The following is a 14,438-nucleotide window of genomic DNA, read 5'->3' on the forward strand; positions in this document are numbered from 1 at the left end:
ACTCCATCCCGGCAACGGATGCCTCCGGTACTATCTGGTAACTTTAAAGGGACAATTAGAGATTCGACCTTTGGATTTCTTTTTCCCCCTCTCATTAGCTTCCTGATCTTAACAATGGTTCTCTTATTATACAGAGCTCATGTCCAGCTCTCTGGCGTCTGATCCATCAATTACAGTGCAGGGGACGCTTCATCTTGAATCTCAGCATGGCTCTTAACTTACTTGGGTAGCGCTGGGAAGTCCACCCCTCTCCAATCACGAAATGCACATAGGCTCACATCTGCACACCGGTCTCCAGTCTTACGCTTATGGATGCATAGGACAAGTCCCTGTAGATTAACAGCCTTCCCCTAAATAGTGTGTGTATCAGACATCAGTTACACTCGAAAAAGTCCTTTCATGCAAAAGCCTAATTACAGCTCTTTTTGACAACACAGAAGAAGATATATTTTTATTCTTTTAAGGGTTTATAAAACAGTCCACATTTTACAGTTCAAAGCGGTTTGAAGAAGCACATCATTTAACACATGAAAAGCAACACAACGGGCATTGCACAGCAACGCCATGCTTAGGCATCATTTCAGAGCGGATGTAGATTAAAGTTCATCTACATTAACCGTATAATATTTCTAGGCACCATGCAAGTGTCAGCAGCACCAAGGTATAATAGCACCGTAATTTTAAAAAACAGAAACCAAAACAGCTCAATTAACTTAGAGGTATGCGCATCTATTCATTCAGTCTTCAATATAAAACAAGACGTGCAACTCTCCAGAATTCCCAGTGACCTCTGGCCAAGGTGGGGATCTGAGGTGTTTAGCTTTCAAGCTCACTTTTGTGGCTTATCTCCCTACATAGAGCTTCAGGGGTAGACAGACGGCAAATTGTATGAAATAATTTCAGTTCAGACGTGTTCTGTGATTGGTGACAGCTGAACGTCTCATTCTTTCACGTTATTGGGGCCCATGGTAGAGACAGACAGACAGATTCACGGGGCAGTGTACATTGTAAGGAAGAGTCACCTTCAGATAGAGTATGTGCTACACATGTGGGAGATCCCGGGTTCAATTTCTCAAATCTCCAGTTAAAGGATTTTGGGCGGAGAGGGTGGGAAGAATCCTGCGTCTGAGATTTTGGAGAGCTGGTGGTGAGACCATTGGGCGGAACGATGGGAATGTATGGATACTTATATTTCTTCACTGTGCGTATGGTGAATAATTCCCATGGGGAAAATAAGGCTGCACTGGAACATAACAAAGACTGGGGCTCTATACCACCTGATTGACAAGTCCAGTATGCGGGGAGAAAACAAACTACAATTTGTCCATGCCCGTGCCTCAGAATGGCCCAAACGGTTGGCATTTAGCAATTGCTTTGAAGGCCAGGAAGCCTATAGTTGTGTTCAACTTGTGAGGGGAAGGGAGGGGAGGAAGGAGGGGGCATGGGATCACAGCAGCAGGGTTATTTCCATCACAACCCGCTGTTTGTTTGTGATGTCTGAGTGTATCCATTCTCTTTAGATCAACTGTGCTTCAGTGCTCTGCGCACCGGCTTAATTGCTGCCTTTGATATTTCTTCCCTTTCTGCATTCTTTTTCCAAGAAATGTCTCTTACTTTCAAAGACTTCTCTCAAAATAGCATAGTCCTAGATAATTTATGAATGTAAGAACCCAGAGCCCTGAATGAGACAGCTACCCAGGGCTTTTTTTCTGGGAAAAGAGATGGTGGAACTCAGTGGGTTGCCCTCGGAGAAAATGGTCACATGGCTGGTGGCCCCGCCCCCTAATCTCCAGACAGAGGGGGGTTTAGATTGCCCTCCACGCTGCTGAACGGCAATCTAAACTCCCCTCTGTCTGGAGATCAGGGGGCGAGGCCACCAGCCATGTGACCATTTTCAAGAGGTTCCGGAACTCCGTTCCCCCGTGTTCCTGCTGAAAAAAAGCCCTGCAGCTACCACTGCAAAACTGTTTCTAAAAACTAGTAGCTAGTGAGAATATTCTCCATTATTCATTTCAAAAGCTGCATCCTTTGGTAGAACCTTGATGAACATCAGAACGCAGATCTAAATGCACAGCTCATCTGTGTTAATCGCACAGACGGAAACCTACTCCCACCTGTGCACTGTCCTTGCTTGTGGGGAAAGTGGAATATGAATTTAATAAAATAAAATAATTGATCAGAGTGGCGATCTTCAGCCGGTGGTGTCTCTAAAAGCAACCAAGCAGAGCGAGCGCAACTTCGTCTAAGGCTGATCAGATAAGTAGCACCACAACTACCTTTTGAGGACAGAACAGGAAGAAGGAGTGGGCAAGAGAAAGATGGAAAGGAGGACAGATAAATACAGGACAGATAAAAAGACTATCATATATAAAATATAAAATTAAAAGTAAGCCCCATGTTGCAAATGTGGGTTAAGGATGGGGGAGGGGTGTTCCGGCTTTGGAAAGGATGAAGGCCACTTCATTAGAGTTCTACAGACCTTGGTAGGATAAGCACCAGAAAGCCATCGTATTCTTTAGTTTTGAAATCTGATTTGGCAACTCTAGTTCATTGCCATATCTTCCGTGCAGACCCACATGGGAAGTGCACATGTGCAGGGCTGTCCTGCACATGCGCAGTTTCCATGTGGAACGGCACAGAAGAACACTCAATGAACAATGGTTACAGGTAAGTGCAACCCTGTTTTCATTGTCATATCTCTGTGCAGTCACACATGGGAACTGCACATGCGCAGGCCAGTCCTGAGCACGCTCAGTTCCCATGTGTCCCTGCACAGAAGAATATTCGATGAACAACAGTGACAGGTAAGTGCAACCCTGTTTTTTCAATGATGTCATGGTTTAAGATGTGGACGATTCCGAGGTCTCATTTTGTTAACTGTCCGGGATCTCTGGCAAGTAACACAACACTGGTTTCTCACGGGTGGCATGGAACATTTGCCGAGACTCCTCAATTTCTCACAGAAAGTCACTGACAATTTGTCTTTACCACAAGGGAAACCTGTAATGAGAAAAAATGCATGCATGTGCGCATGCATGAGCACAACACAATAGAAATTATTAATGTTCGGTGCCTAAAGACATAGACCAAGACAGTAGAATACTAGAGAGATGAAAGGAAATAAAATGAAGTGACCCATCCATTACCAGATTTTAGTGACTATGAGCACTCCCAAATTCCACTCTAGTCCGGAAAAGGCATTGGGCAAGAGATGGAGACAACAGCAACCTGTGTATTTCATCTTTTATGTAAAAAGGAAAGCAAATTGCTAGTTCTTGTGAATGCCAATGCCACAACCTTTTCATACCTGAGGAAATCTCAGAAGCACAGGGTAGTGTATGTGGCGTCTTTAGAACCCTGTTCCTTGCGTGCCTTGAAATGCCTGAAACTGATGACAATTTTTTTATTCCTTCGTTTTCCTCCCCTTAAAAAAAAATTGCTCCGATACAGTTCTAGTCATGTCTAAAAATGATGGCTTAGATCCACTCAAGTTTTTTCATAGGTGGAAGGATTTCTGCTCATGCTGCGTGACTTTCTCGCCTTCCTCCTCCAGTGGAGCCCCAAATGACCCTCAAAATCCTATCCAAAATCCTTCCACTCATGGAAAAACTCAGGTGGATCTACGCTGGGTGTATATCTCTATGACTACGTGTGCCAGACTGCAGATGGAGGATTTGTATTCAAGCACATGTCTGAGTTAAAGCAATACATAATAACAGTGTGCCTGTGTACTGCCCTTGTGGACAGATTAGTGTCCAATTGAGAGCGATGAACAAAGTCAGTGTTATTGTTATCCCCACAATACAGCGGGGGAGCTGGGACAGAGAGGAGTGGCTTATCCAAAGCCACCTGCAGAGCTCATAGTCGGGGGACAGACAGCATCTGTACTTGGATGCGTATTTTGATCGCATCTGATATATGCCTGCAGTTCCTGATTCAGGAAGTCCGATTTGTGGAGAGAAGCTGGTTTTCATGCATAGATCTTTGTCTATGGATCACAGCAAATTTTCTAGATAAAATCCATCCTTTGTAATGTACTAATAGTTTGCGTCATGGACCTGATGACCTTTGATCCTGCTGCGAGAGTGGCTGCAAAATTTTCATTTTATGTCAGTTCTGGAAATAAGAGACAAGCGTCCCTGGTGTTCTGATCGATATATATGTTGCTGTTGTCAAAGTAGTGCTGAGTCGACACACATCCTACTATATAAAAGGCAAGTCATACTGTTGATGACTCACTTTTTATCCCAGTGCAGGCGCACTCTGGCCTGCACAAGGATAAAGAGTCATCATCAACATGGCTTGCTTAGGAGGGGGAGGGGGAGGCCAACATGCCCCTCCCAAGCTTCTGCAGCAGCCGTGGGAAGGCCTGGAGTGGCCCGGCACTACCACCCGGCAAGCCGGTGGGGAGGGCTGTGCTTCCCGCACCGGCCTTTTCCGTTGCTACAGCAGCCTCCTCGGGGTCTCTGGAGAGTTGTGCCGCCACAGCCGGCAAAGCACTGGGGAGGCCCGCCATGCCGGCCTGGCGCTCAGCAGGGCTGGATCGACAGGGGGGCAGGGGGGTAGTCTGCCCCCGGCCCCGCCAAAGAACTCAACAGCGCAGGCAGCCTCCGAGCCACTCGCGCTGTCGCCGCCGCCAGCTCTGCAGCGCGCCGGGACAGCCGACTTGCCATGGGGGCGGGGGGGGCACCCCAGCTTGATGACATCATGGGAGTGACATCATCATGCAGCGCCAGGAGCGCATGCATGCTATGCATGCGCGCAACTAGCCTGACTACAGTTGCCCTGGGTGCTGGTAACCGTAGATCTGGCCCTGGCGCTCAGCACACCCTGAACAGGCTGGGGTGTCATGACAGGCCACAGAGTGCTGCTCTGCTCTGCACCCACCTGATTTCCGCCCATTTGAGTCTGGTGCAGAGCGCAGGAATATTGCTGAGGTAGTGCAATGGGCCCTGGAGTGCTTCTGCATTCCGCACTGGCCCAATTTCCACCTCTTTGAGGCAGAATCAGGCTGGTACAGAACGCATGAACACTGCTGGGGCAGTGCAATGAGCCCTGGAGTGATCCTGTGCTCTGTACCAGCCCAATTTCTGCCCATTTGAGGCTGAATCAGTCTGGTGCAGAGCACAGGAATGCTGCCACGGCAGTGAGACAGGGCCTGGAGTCCTCCTGTGCTCCATGCTGGCCCGATATCTTCCTGCTTGAGGCAGAATCGGGCCGGTGCAGAGTGCAGGAATGCTGCCCGGGCAGCACGATAGGCCCTGGAGTGGTGCTGTGCTCTGCACTGGCCTGATTTCTGCCCGCTTGTGGCCGAATCGGGCTGCTGCAGAGTGCAGGAACACTGCCGGGGTGGTGTGATGGGCCTTGGAGTGCTGCTGTGCTCCGTACTGGCCTGATTTCACCTGTTTGTGGCCAAATCGGGCTGGTGCAGAGCACAGGAATGCTGTCAGGGTGGTGTGACAAGCCGTGGAGTGATCCTGTGCTCTGTTCCAGCCCGATTTCCACCTGTTCAAGACCAAAGTGGGCTGGTGCAGAGCTCAGGAACGCTGCCAGGGTGGCACAATGGGCCCTGGAGTGATCCTGTGCTCCGTACCTGCCCGATTTTGGCCCATTCAAGGTTGAGGACATGCACCACTCCAGTGCCCCACTACAGCCTATTGTATTTTTAAACACAAGAGGCTTTGTCGCTAGTCTTAAGATATTTGTTATTTTTTAAAAGCAACATTAGAGCAATCCCATTGTAATAATCCAGCAAACTGAGTTCTGAAAATAAGACAGCTCTTTGGGTGCTACGGAGTTAAACCCACCTGTAGTTTCCAAGCACTCGTGTAGGTTGCACATCTGAGAGTCTGCAGGCTTGGTGTGATGTTCACACATGCTCTTGTTCTTAGGCGCACCATCATCAGTGCTGATGCACTCCACTGCTCTTTCCTGAATGCCTCCTCCACATGAGACAGAACACTGCAAGAGATTAATTTACCAAAAAACATTTTGATAACAATGGGTACATGCATTTTAAGAGGATGTGAGATCTGCGATGCTTCATCAGGCCAAGGGTCTTTCCGACTCAGCTTCCTGGTCTACCAGATGCAATTGGATAGAGACATTTGGGAGGCTTTCTGGCAGAACATGATGGTTACATTCATAATCTGTTGACAATGCCCAGTTCCTGATAGTTAAAAAAATCCTGGACTACACTGCTGCTGATACCCTCCCAACCAATGGCCAAAGGCAGAGTAGATACTGGGTGGACAGCAATTTCATCCCCACTACAATCTCCAAAAGGATTGAGGGAAGTCATGCTCTTCTCTTTCTTGAACCTGACTCTTCTCTATTCCCACTCAAGAGCCCCATTGCTTGGCAGGCTGTCAGCTTTCTATGCCTGCATGGGGAAGAGAGGAAGAGAGGAGCTGCAATGGAGAGATCCTCGAGACCCTTGGCGCCATGACAAAAACTGGCATCCACTCCTGGGGAGAAGGACATTTTGTAAAGCAAATCTAAATCACGGGCATAACTGAGCAAATCCCATTACTGCAGCCAAGATTTACTCTTCTGAGTCGTCCTTCTTTTTAGTCTGAATATACCAGCTCTGAAACCTGTTTTGCACACCAGGACCCAGTCCAAGGATGTGGGAAATAAAGAAGACTTGATGGTTATTGATTATGTGCTGAAAGCCTTTCCTCTGGGCATTAATTACAGTGAACTCCAGTACGGGTTTAAGGGAATGCATCACAAATTAAAGAGTCTATAGTACCAATAAGCCTGTCTTAACAAAGTAATGGCACCGTTCACATCACACTTTACAACAGCAGCTTCTTTTTAAAATGTGGGAATTGGAACCCCGGCCAGCTGATGGAAGACCTTGGAGCTGAGCTCAAGAGATGTTTTTCTGGCCTCCCGAACAGGAACCTGATTAATCAGCCGCATCCCTCTTTTTGGAGATTAAAAGCACATAAACCATTGTGAGGCATAATGGATGTGCCTGTAAAGAACAGTTAATTGTTCTGCCTAATAGCTTGCTTTACAGACAGTATACCTCGCCCCAGTCCTCTGCACTCCATTCCAAACAGGGCTCTGTATTGCAGCGGATATTCAGTTGTGGCTTGCGTCCTTTTAAGTGGCAATGAAATGGCCTCAGGACTCTGTTGTCACGCTCATCTATGCAGTAAGCTGTGCGGGTCTTGAAGCCGCCTCCGCAGCTAGAGGAACACTGCAAAGGGAACAGAGAGAAAGAGACTTCAACACATCATCACTGAGCGATCGTGGTGCATCTCATGGTGGATCTAGATTATACTGAAATGCCTGCTTCAAGCTATTTCACTAAATGGCCTTCTGCCCTGTTCTTAAACGAGAAGATGCACCTTTCCTGTGGCAAGCATCTATCAGCAGATTTGACTGGATTTCAGTGCTTGTTCTAAAGATCCTGAATTATTCGAAAATATCTATTTTATCACACCTCTGCTGTGAGTAGGGCAAGCTACCAAGCAGTGTGTGTTTTTAAAATACTGTTAAGTCACAGCTGTCACACGGTGACCCCATTGTTAGCGGTCAGACTTGCCCTCACAGTATTAAGAAGGCTTATGAATATGGCAATATCATAAGCCACTCTCTGTATGTGGTCTAAACGCAGAAATGCTACCTATCCAGGCAGAAAATGGATGCTAGATCCCGGCCTGGAGCTGGGAAATTATTAGTATGTGAGATGCCAGACGAGACCAGCTTTTAGCCCCTATACCCCGGAGATGTGCAAAGATCCTAAGACAATAGGGTCTTCCAGGAGTTCCTGAATTAATCCCCTTAACACACACTACCGAGCTTCCCTTATCCACTCTCCCATTTTAGACGATTAAGGGCTCTGATAGCCTTACTCACTCATCTTCACGTATCATCAATCATTGTTGATAACTTTAGTTATCAAATCCTCCCAGTTTTATTGTCTCACCCCAGAGACAGCTTTCCAGCTTGTTGTTTCACCCCGAAGACGACCATTAAGTTATTGTTTTTGGAGGCAGAAGATGTAATCTTGCCTCAGGATATGCTCCACAGTATAATTTGACTGCCCCTCCGCCATACTTGGATCTAGCATCCACCCCCAGACTTCCATCAATGCTCTCTCTCATGGATGCCCACTTCAGGACTGATAACTGTCACCCAATCCCTCAACTCAATCAAATTTTCTTCACTGCTTTCGAGTTAGCTCTCTGTGTTTCTGTGTGCAATTGATCTTAATTATTTTTAAATAAAAACCCTTTTGATTGAACACCTGCTTCATTATTGAAAGAGTTCTCTAGAAGGGACAATCCTTGTGATACATAGGTAGAGATCTCACAAAGTTACCTGCCTCTTGCTGCCTCTCCTTGCATGCTGATTCCCTCAACTCGCAAGGAGACCCTCCGTTTGGGTGACACCAAAGGGTTTTTAATGCAAGTGGCAAACAGTGATGGTTTGACATTGCCTGCCTCTGTATAGTGATCTTGGACATCCTTGGTGGTCTCCCATCCAAGTGCTAACCAGGATTGACCCTGCTTAGCTTCCAAGATCTGATGAGATCAGGCTAGTCTGGGACATCCAGGTCAAGGCTTCAGAGAAACCTCTGAAAAGTACAGAACTCTTTCTAAAAAAAAATGCATCTGTGATGACAGGTTCCATCAACCACTTCCAAAGATCCCTTTTCTCTGTATCTAAAACAAAATGGTATGTCCATGTCACCAATTTTTGGAGGCTATCAGTTTGGGCATAAAGACTCAGTGAGTAAGTAACTGGCACATCTTGGGAGAATGGCATAGATGCTCTGAAGTCTGGCAGGTTTGAGGAAACTTGATAGCCTTGATGAGCTAGTTTGAACAACTTGCAAACTAGGGGTGTACAATTCGATTTGGTATTCGGAATTAAACGAATTTTAGCTGATTCGGTATAATTCAGATATTCCAGGTCAAAATAATCAGTACCAAATCAGGTTCAGAGAATACCAAACTCAGTTTTACCAAATTAAATTAGTAAAATTCAGCGGACTGTTCTTTTGCTGTTTCCCTGCAAAGAAACAGCTGTTTCTACCTCTCTCTTGTTTTGGCAGAGAGGTTGGGGTGGGATTCATTTTTCAACAAAACTCCACCAAATTTGCAAGGATGCTACTTCTGATCACCCTCTAAAGATACTCTAAGATTAATGAAGATTGGACCCTGGAAGGGGGCAATTCTATGGGCCCCCAACAAAGATGCCACTCTCCATTATTCCCTGTGGGGAAAACTACCTGGGGGCTGTCTAGAGGGCTGGATTCAACCAAGCTCCAGCACATTTTCAGGAGAACTACTCCTGACTGTCCTCTAAAGACTCCCCAAGTTTCTGTAAGGTTGGGCCCTAGGGGTTAATTCTATGGGCTGCCAAAGAAGGTGTCTCCAGCCACTCTATTTGTTCCTATTATGGCGGGAAAGTCAATGCTGACTCCCACAGCAGAAACACACTGGGGCAAGGCTGCCATGGCTAAGGCAAACTACCAAATGCAAGCCAAGCTCATCCCAGAGAAAACCTAAAAGAAGCAAACTGAAGCATGGGAATGATATCCCCCCAGAACCAATGTGAAGAAAGGGAACAAATATCACACCTCATCAATTCTATTCATCCATTATGAATATTTAGAGGGCATTCAGCAATAGGTTCCCGGCAAATTTGGTGAAAATCGGTTGAAAAATGCCTCCCCCCTCCCCCCCAGCCCATGGGATAGCTCTGGATTGAGTTTCCCATAAGAAACAATGGCCGAATTTTACCAAATTTCTGCTATATTACAGAACTGGAGAAACAATTTGATATTGAAAGAATACCATTTTTTCCCCCTCTGGTTTGGTATTCCCAGTTCAGATTTATCAAACGTTTTTGTGTGTACACAACCTTACTTGCAAAAGGTCCACCATAACACTTCTACCATGGAACCTTACATGGCCTAGGTGAGCGAATGCTGGACATTAGCCAATGGGATAATGGCCAGTCTCTAAAATTCAAACAATGGATAAAAAACTTACTCGGGCTGTGGCATCATTGTTCTCTCCCAGGCGTGCTGAAAGAGGGAAGGACGAAGGCTGGATCTGATCACAAGTTACTATAAATTAGGCGATTTGAAGTGTGCTTGTTCCAAACTTCGTCCGTACTTTTTAACCTGTTGTATAAACTCCCCCTGTCCCTTTTCTTAGTGGCAGCTCTGTTTCTTTGGGAATTCAGCCACATCCTTCAAACTGCTCAGCACAGCTTCCGCAAGAAAGGGAAGAGTTATCTTTCAAAGAGTTTTTTGCCCTTTTTCGTAACTCCTCAAATCGTAAGAGGATGCAGCCCAAAGCCATAGCTGAATGTTACAAAATGTGTAGCAGCTCTTTCCCCTAAATACATCTGCTGCTGATGGCAACTAAGTCCCCCCACCCTGCCTAAGCCTGGAAAAGCCTCCTCGGTTTTTTCTCAACATCCAACAAAGGGTGTTCTCCCTTAAGTCGCCACAGCCTCTCAAAGACATGCTTGGAGATCCACAGGGAAAAGAATACAGATGAGCACATTAGAGGATTCTAATTGCCCTAAGTCCTGCAGTACCTCCTTACTTTGTCTGCCTGGGTTTTTGGTTTATTGGGCCACAGCAATGGACCTATGGTTAAAGTTTACAACTTTGATAAGATGAGACGAGACAACAGGCAGAAAGACATCTGCATGAAAATTATCTCCATACTTGCATTTAAAACCACTTGAACAAGTCTTGATTCAATTAAAGCCTCTTTCGCACTGCTGATTTTTGCTGTTTCGGGCACCATACCTCTTCAGGTTTTCTTGCGAATTCCGGACTCTTCACTCCCCCTTCAGATTTCAATGCGGCATTTCAAGGGTTCTTTTCTGAATTTTCTTTCTGCACTCTGCGCTGCATTGAAATCTAAAGCATCCAGAATTTGGAAGGAAACCTGCAGAGATATGGGGCCAAAGGTGGTAAAAATCGCCCGTGCAAAAAAGGCCATCATTTCCCTTTCACCTTTCTTCCTTAAAAATACCAGTATCAATCAGTTAGGTCCTGATACGGGGAAGATTGTTTGGGGGCTAAGGAGACTGGGCTGCAATTAGGGTGGAGAACTACACATGGTCTTTTGTGCGGGGGATTTCCTTTTTGCTACTCTTCAGCACCTTTCATGAAAATCCCCATGTGCAGTTCTCGGGATTCAGGCCGGAGAATTACGTGTCTTGAGATCTCCTTTGGAACCAAAAGGCAACATAGAAATGCAACAAATAAAATACAGATGAATGACATTACTTTGCTCCAGTCTCCAGCTTTCCACTGGGCACAGGGAGGAAAATAGCACCTTCGGGCTGGATCAGGTTTCTTAATGTGCTGACAGTCAGATTCGTTCTTGGTGCTGCATTCCACAGCTCTCCAAAAAGCCCCCACACCACATGTGGTGGAACACTGTAAAAAAAAATATATTAAAAAGCTTTTAGTCCTACAACATTATAATTACATTGTTGTGATAGCCTCCGGAGATGAAGTTAGTTCTCCACTTGCAGCCCATGGGGACAGAGAATAAATGGAATCAGAAGCTAATCTGTCTTTCGTTTGAGGCATCATGTTTAATGCAGGCAAGAAATTAACCGAAAATGATGGCGCCTTAAGCTCTTGGCAGAGGCTGAAACATCTGCAGCATCACAAGTACTGCCATCCCGGTCTTCGCTGAACTTAATGACTTTTAAAGATCTTTCTGAAGGTCACTTTTTCCTTAGGCCCAGTTCTGCCTCAGCTGTTCCATCTTCTAAAGCCTGACAGCTCAGAAACAAGAGTGTCAAATATGCAGATCACTCCTCATCCAGCATTAAGTACTCTTTCAAATCCGACACCTCTTTTATGTAACTTGTGATTATTCTAATCCACTTCCCATTTTCTGTCCTGTAGACTGAAAATGGGTATGGAGATGAGAACTATTTGCCAACAGAGTTTCAGGGTCACTTCCAATGGAAAGAATTTCCCCTAATGGATAGCACTTCTGTAAGGGAGAAAAAGCACACACTGTGGAGCGCAGCTGTTTCTCTGTGTGTGCGGACACAATGAAATAAAAATTCTAACACACAACTGGAAGCCTACAGCCAAAGAACGGGCTCGGTGATTCAAATCGGTATGTGAAATAGAGAACACCACACCTTGCGAGGCCACTTTTAACAGCACCTGCCACAGGTAAAACTTCTGCCAGCATGGAGATATGAAGGAAAGTCACATGTGTGTGTATGTGCAGTCAAGTTGCAACTGACTTATGGCGACCCCAGCAAGGGGCTTTCAAAGCAAGTGAGAACGGAGGTGGTTTGCCATTGCCTTCTTCTGCAAAGTCTTCCTTGGTAGTTGCCCATCCAAATATCAACACTGCTTAGCTTCTGAGATCTGATGAGAGTGGGCAAAGTGGGCTATACTATGCTACCTTCCCTCCCCAAAACCACTTGGGTTGCTATTCTTTAACTCCTTAGCAGCACCGTCCCCTTTTCTCAGTGCCGATCCTGTGGTGTTTCTAACACAAGATTTTAATCTAGGGTTGTCAACTCCAGGTTGGGAAATTCCTGGAGATTTTGGGCATGGAGCCTGAGAAGGGCAAGGTTTGGGGAGGGAAGGAACCTTAGCAAGGTATAATGCCATAAAGTCTATCCTCCAAAGTAGTCATTTTCTCCAGGGGAGCTGATCTCTAGGGTCTGGAGATTACTTGTAATTCTGGAAGGTCTCCAGCCACCAGTGGGAGGTTGGCAACCCTATTTTAATCAAGCCAAACTAACCACTTTCCCATATATCATTCAAAGCAAACTGCATATATTCTATAGCTGAAAGTTTTAGGAGGAGGCTTCACTATCAGAAGTTGCATTTTATCATTTTCTTTTTCCATTCTACCTTTTTCATTATGTGAAACTCTTAATAAAAAAAGTTTCACTGCCACTAATGCAATACAATCCTACTATATAAAAGGCAAGCAGTATTAGCAACAACTCACTTTTTATCCCCATGCAGGCACACTCACAAGCCCTTCTGTGGGGATAAAAAGTGAGTCATCGGCAACATGGCTTGCCTTCCCACCGCCATGGCGGCCTCCTTGGGGCCTGTGGAGGCCCAGGAAGGCCTGATGCAGCAGCAATGTCTGGGGACAGCCACCCAGTCCCTCCCAGATTTACTTGGCCATGAGAGCCCAGAGACAGAGTATGCACCCACGGACAGAGCCAGGGTGTAGGAGGAAGATGCCCGAGCACAGGCCACTGCCAGAGCAGCCAGTGGAGCCACGCTGGCCCCTCCTGGGCTTTGACTGCCAGCCCAGACTGAGGGAAGAGATATGCCAGCCAGAGCAGCTGCTGGAGCAGCCAGAGGAGTCACACAACTGGCCCCTCCTGGGCTTTGACCGCTGGTCCGGGTGCAAGCAGGAGACGCGCTGGCCTAAGTGGCTGCCAGAGCAGCCAGAGATGCTGTGCTGGTCCCTCCAGGGCTTCAGCTGCCAACCTACGCAGCGCCAGGGATGGCACCAGACATCCCAAGGGCAGCAGTGGCTGAGGAAATGGCTGCACTGCACCATTGCCCTCTGAGCCTCAGATGCTGGCCTGAGTGGTGGCAGGGGCATCAGGAGCCTTGGCATGGAGGGCTGAGTCTGTGGTCAGGGCACTAGAATTAGGCTGGCCACAGGCAGACAATGGCTGGAGCCAGAGAGGAGGGGCGAGGCCATCAGCTCAACCAGCCCCAGATGGGAGGAGGCCAGCAGTCACCTGTGGATGGGTAAGATCAGTCGGGTTGGTTGGTTGGTGGTGGTGGCAAGATCAGTTGCCCTGTGCTGCAGCATTAAAAAGCACGGAGGGGCACCCCAGAGAGGTCCTGGGAGGTCCTATGCCTGACTGGACGAGGGGGCCAACCTGGAAGGCATACTTCCCCCAGGCTCTGACAATGAAAGCACGGAGCCTGACAGGCAGGAAGGCTCAATGCGGCCCTCCGGAGGTCTGGGAAGGCCCACATTGGGAGGCTGTTTTCTAGGGCCTGCTATTTACACAAATGGCTTGGTTGCTAGTATATTTATAGAGCACAATTCTTAAATGCTCACAATAGTTCACACATTTTCCTTCTGTACTTCTTACAGGCCAGCATGGCTGTTGCATTACTATGCCCATTTCACCCCTGTGGTATTTGTGGATTTGAAGCTGGGAGGCACAGTGGCTGGGTTAAAGCCAGCCAAGAAACTCATGTCTGAACAGAAGGTTAGCATAACGGAAGAGCTCAGGAGGCTGCTTTCGTACAGGACAGGACAGAAGTTTATTGCAATGTGTATCGTGTATATCACCTTCCTTCCACTGCTCTGTGTTCTGCCTTTGTAACCTCCTTTTTGCATTATGGTATAAAATAACATGCCTTAAACCGTTTTTTTGTTTGTTTGCATTGTTCTCCCGTTCCGTAATCCTAGTCCTATCCGCAT

The 14,438-nt window shown here is 46.8% G+C and overlaps 1 protein-coding gene across 1 annotated transcript in view; it reads right to left on the reverse strand.

The window, feature by feature from the left end:
• Positions 1–1,853: 1,853 nt before the first annotated feature.
• The window catches only part of ADAMTS12 (ADAM metallopeptidase with thrombospondin type 1 motif 12), a 229,893-nt gene continuing 217,308 nt past the window's right edge, over positions 1,854–14,438 (reverse strand). Inside the window, exons 20-23 of the mRNA XM_054986785.1 lie at positions 11,276–11,428; positions 7,037–7,210; positions 5,808–5,961; positions 1,854–3,000 (exon numbers count right to left, since the gene is read on the reverse strand). Of these exons, the coding sequence (XP_054842760.1) occupies positions 2,834–3,000; positions 5,808–5,961; positions 7,037–7,210; positions 11,276–11,428 (648 nt within the window). The 3' untranslated portion in view covers positions 1,854–2,833. The remainder of the gene's footprint in view (positions 3,001–5,807; positions 5,962–7,036; positions 7,211–11,275; positions 11,429–14,438) is intronic.

This window comes from Eublepharis macularius, chromosome 8, assembly GCF_028583425.1.
Source record: "Eublepharis macularius isolate TG4126 chromosome 8, MPM_Emac_v1.0, whole genome shotgun sequence".
In the NCBI taxonomy this organism is placed as follows: domain Eukaryota; kingdom Metazoa; phylum Chordata; class Lepidosauria; order Squamata; family Eublepharidae; genus Eublepharis; species Eublepharis macularius.